This window comes from Babylonia areolata, chromosome 3 (assembly GCF_041734735.1).
Source record: "Babylonia areolata isolate BAREFJ2019XMU chromosome 3, ASM4173473v1, whole genome shotgun sequence".
Lineage (NCBI taxonomy): Eukaryota > Metazoa > Mollusca > Gastropoda > Neogastropoda > Buccinidae > Babylonia > Babylonia areolata.
The window spans coordinates 51,802,954-51,807,218 of record NC_134878.1 but is presented as its reverse complement, the minus strand read 5'-3'; the positions used below and the strand labels follow the sequence as shown (position 1 = coordinate 51,807,218).

At 44.3% G+C, this 4,265-nt stretch overlaps 1 protein-coding gene across 2 annotated transcripts in view; it reads left to right on the top strand.

Annotated features, from left to right (window-relative positions):
• The first annotated feature begins 749 nt into the window (after positions 1-749).
• Positions 750-4,265, top strand: part of LOC143280092 (uncharacterized) — a 71,298-nt gene continuing 67,782 nt past the window's right edge. For both annotated transcript variants that reach the window (XM_076584622.1, XM_076584621.1), the window contains exons 1-2: positions 750-1,663; positions 3,200-3,363. In XM_076584622.1, coding sequence (XP_076440737.1) covers positions 1,610-1,663; positions 3,200-3,363 — 218 coding nt within the window. In that variant the 5' untranslated portion in view covers positions 750-1,609. The remainder of the gene's footprint in view (positions 1,664-3,199; positions 3,364-4,265) is intronic.

Genomic DNA, 4,265 nt, shown 5'->3' with positions numbered 1-4,265 from the left:
ACACACACACATACGCATCATCATCATCGTCATCATCCCCATCCCTTCCTCAGTCTGCAGTTTTGTGTCACGCCCTGCCCACGTCTGATCAAACAGCATCCATCACACACACACACGCACACACACACACACACACACACACAAACCCCATGCAGTTCGGGTCGCCACGGGAAACAACATCTCTCCACTCACTGACAGCAGGGACGGAGAGACCGGACCACATTCAGTCGCGTCCCGCCCCTGCCCCTTTCACGTTCGACAAACTCCCACTTTTCACTTGTTCACATGCTGGAAACAACAGTAACTCTGGCGGGCGGGTTTTTTTTTTTTTTTTTTTTTTTCCCCAATCTTTGATCGCATTCCTCTCGCCGCCCGCAGATGCAAGCGGTGAGGACAGTGGTGTAAGGATTAAAGGGTTTGTTTGAGAGCCTCATCCCGGACAGGAGAGGGGGCGGGCGGGGGCCGGGGGGGTGGGGGGGGGAGACGGAAAGGGAGTTGGTAGGGACTGACTGACAGAGGAGGAAAAATGGAGGAAAGTGGGGCCAGCGGGAGGGGGTTGGGGAGGGGGGAGTGGAGGTGAGGGGGAGGGAAGGATAGTTCAAGTTTATCCCCTCCCATATATAGACACAACCCCCCCACCCCTACCTTTTTTTTTTTCTTTTTTTTTTTTTTGCGGGCGACCATCCCACAGAGAGAATCCAGACAACTCCCCATTTGCGGCGGCGGAGAGACACACAGGGAGACACACACACAGACAGAGAGACGCACACACAGACACACACACACAGAGGGGTCAAGAGAACTGATGGGTTGTGGACCAAACATTAGCCAGCTGGGACCATTCGCTTCGGAAAAGAGAAAGAGAGACGTCAGTATAAACTTTGTCAGGGAACAGGCGTGCACGTACCAACTCACAAACTATGGTCAATCTACAACATAACCAACTAACAAACCAAGCAAATAAATCGATCTTCGTAACAAGTCCATCAGAGGCTTTGAAGCACGCAGTATAAGGAGGATAACTGAACAGATATCCGTGACCAGTTAACAGAGTTGAGCTCAATTCATGTGCAGGGAGAATTTGGTCTCTCTTTTCAATTGATACCTGAATACCAAAAAACCAAGATCGGAATACACGAACAGCACAATTTACACCCACTGAAGGACTGAATTATTTGTGATTCGATATCACCAAGGCTTTTTACATCTTTTGCATGATAACAAATCTTTGTGTGAGAAAATCTCTCTCAGAAACATCAGCCCTTTTTCATTTTGCTTACACAATATGAAAGCCTACGAGAAACATTTACAATTAAAACGTTATATAAAATGAAAGCATAGGAAGTGCGAAGTAATCTTCAACAATACGAAAGTGTTCACCTGAAGGAAGAAGAAGAAAAAGAAGAAGATTTACAATCTAAACGTGCTTTTCTTTTTTTTCTTTTTTTCTTTTTCGTCTGGAAACGGTGTTAAGATACAGATCCAAAGTTTTCTCGGGACTTCACCAGGACTTGCGATTTTTTGACGAGTGAATTAGGAAGCGGATTGGTTTGACAGAGTGTGGCAAGAAAGGTGTGAGGAGCCAAGGGAGCGAATTTGACGGGGAAAGATGGAGACCGGAATGAGACTGTGGCTAGTCACTGCTTCGGTGTTCTTCTTCCACGTGAGTTTTCTCTCCCCTGTTTTGTACTTATTTATTTATTTATTTATTCATTTATTACTGTTGCTCATTTCCGTCGATTTCCCCCCCTTTTTTTTTTTTTTAAATTGTATTTCTGTTCTAGTCAGTTTCTCGTTAGATTGTTGTTTTGTTTTCGTCAATTTTTTTTATTTTATTTTTTATAGATTTTTGTTTTGTTGTTTTAGTCAATTTTGTTTTCTTTTTAAAATGTTTGTTTTTTGTTTTCGTCAATAATCTTTCTTTTTAAAATGTTTGTTTTGTTATTTTCAATGATTTTTCTTTTTAAAATGTTTGTTTTGTTATTTTCATCAATAATTTTTCTTTTTAAAATGTTTGTTTTCGTCAATAATTTTTCTTTTTAAAATGTTTGTTTTGTTGTTTTCGTCAATTTCTTTTTTACATTGTTGTTTTGTTTTCATCAATCGTTTTCTTCTTCTTTTTTTTCTCGCATCTGTCTTGAGATTCTCCATTTCCTTCTCTCTTTCTTTCTTCCTGTATGTCCGTTCGTTTGCCTGCCTTCCTACTGACTCACCAATCTGATATATACTTCTCTCTCTCTCTCTCTCTTTCTTCCTGTATGCCCGCATGACTGCACACCTACTCACCGATCTGTCTATCAATATGTTTTCCCTTTCCTTTCTTCTATTCTTATATATATATATATATAATATATATACTTTTGTGTGTGTGCGTGTGTTGAATCATACTTTTCTAAATTTCCATCATCCCTTATCTGCCTGAAATCATGTGCCTGAAATACAAAGTAACGATATTCATTCCCTGCCAATACACTCCATCCCTTCCTCAGTCCCTCTCACTCCCGCCCCCCCCCCTCCCCCCTCCCCCCCCCGCCCCCCTGTCCAGCTCCTCCATCATCGGGTGCAATAGCCGAGTGGTTAAAGCGTTGGACCTTCAATCTGAGGGTCCCGGGTTCGAATCTCGGTAACGGCGCCTGGAGGGTAAAGGGTGGAGAATTTTCCGAACTCCCAAGTCAACATATGTGCAGACCTTCTTGTGCTTGAACCCCACTTCGTGCGTATAAGCACGCAGAAGATCAAATAAGCACGCTAAATTAAAGATCCTGTAATCCATGTCAGCGTTCAGTGGCTTACGGAAACAAGAACATACCCAGCATGCACCCCCTCCCCCCCACCCGCCCCCCGAAAACAGAGTAGGGCTGCCTACATGGCGGGGTAAATAAACAAACAAAACGGTCATACACGTAAAACGTTACATATCTGTCTGAGTGTGTACGTGTGCGTGCCTGAAATCTGACTGAACGACAGGAAACGAATGATGAGCGCCCAAATGGCGGCCATCAGTCGGCTCTACCCAGGTGGGCAGCCTGTTGTGCAAATGACCCCGCGTTTAGTAAAGCGCTCAGAGCTTCGTCTCTGACAGAGTATAGGCGCTATACAATTATCTATATCATTCATTCTTTCATCCATTCTCCCTTGTCCAACCCCACGGCCTTCTAACCCCCCTGTCATCTTTCCGGAAACCGGAACCGGAACACAGGTACTTCCGGTGGCGGAGGGCAACGCCAAACTGCAGATCCGGTTCCACAGCTTCTCCAACCCTGGCCAGCTGAAGGCCGACGGGTTCTGCTGTGATGGCGAGAGACGGGGAGCCAACTGCACGGGCACCTGCGACTACAGTCTCCACGTGTGCTTAGGGACGAGGTAAAAAAAAAAAAAAATTGAAAAAGAAAAAAAGAAAAGAAAAAAGAAACAAAAAGATGTGAAGCTATGTGAGAAGAGTGTCACACACACACACACACACACACACGCATACACACGCACCTCTTTATGTACTATTACCACCAATATTCCTTGTGACCCCGGTGATAATGGCGTATTCCACACACACACACACACACACACACACACCGACACACACACACACACACACACACACACACACACACACACACACACACACACACACACACACACACACACACACACACACTCACACACATACACACGCACCTCTTTATGTACTGTCACCACCAATATTCCTTGTGACCCCGGTAATAAAGACGTATTCCACACACACACACACACACACACACACTCACTTTATGTACTACCCCCCCCCCCCCCCCCACCGCATCACCCTCCCCGCCTTACCCGAATATTCCTTGTAACCCTGGTACACTTGGTAATAAAGACCTATCCTAATCTATTCTATACGGGAGCAATAGTCGAGTGTTTAAAGCGTTGGTCATTTAATCTGAGGGTCCCGGGTTCGAATCTCGGTAACGGCACCTGGTGGGTAAAGGGTGGTAATTTTTTTTCCCGATCTCCCTGGTCAACAAAAAATATGCAGACCTGCTGGTGCCTGAAGCCCTCACGCAGAAAATCAAATATGCACGTTACAGATCCTGTAATCCATGACAGCGTTCGGTGAGTTATGGACACAACAACATACCCAGCATGCACATCCCCGAAAACGGAGCATGTTTGTCTAAGTAGTGGCGGGGTAAATAAACAAAATGGTGATAAACGTAAAATGTCTGTATGAGTGTGTATATATATATATGTGTATATATATATATATATATATATATATATATATATAT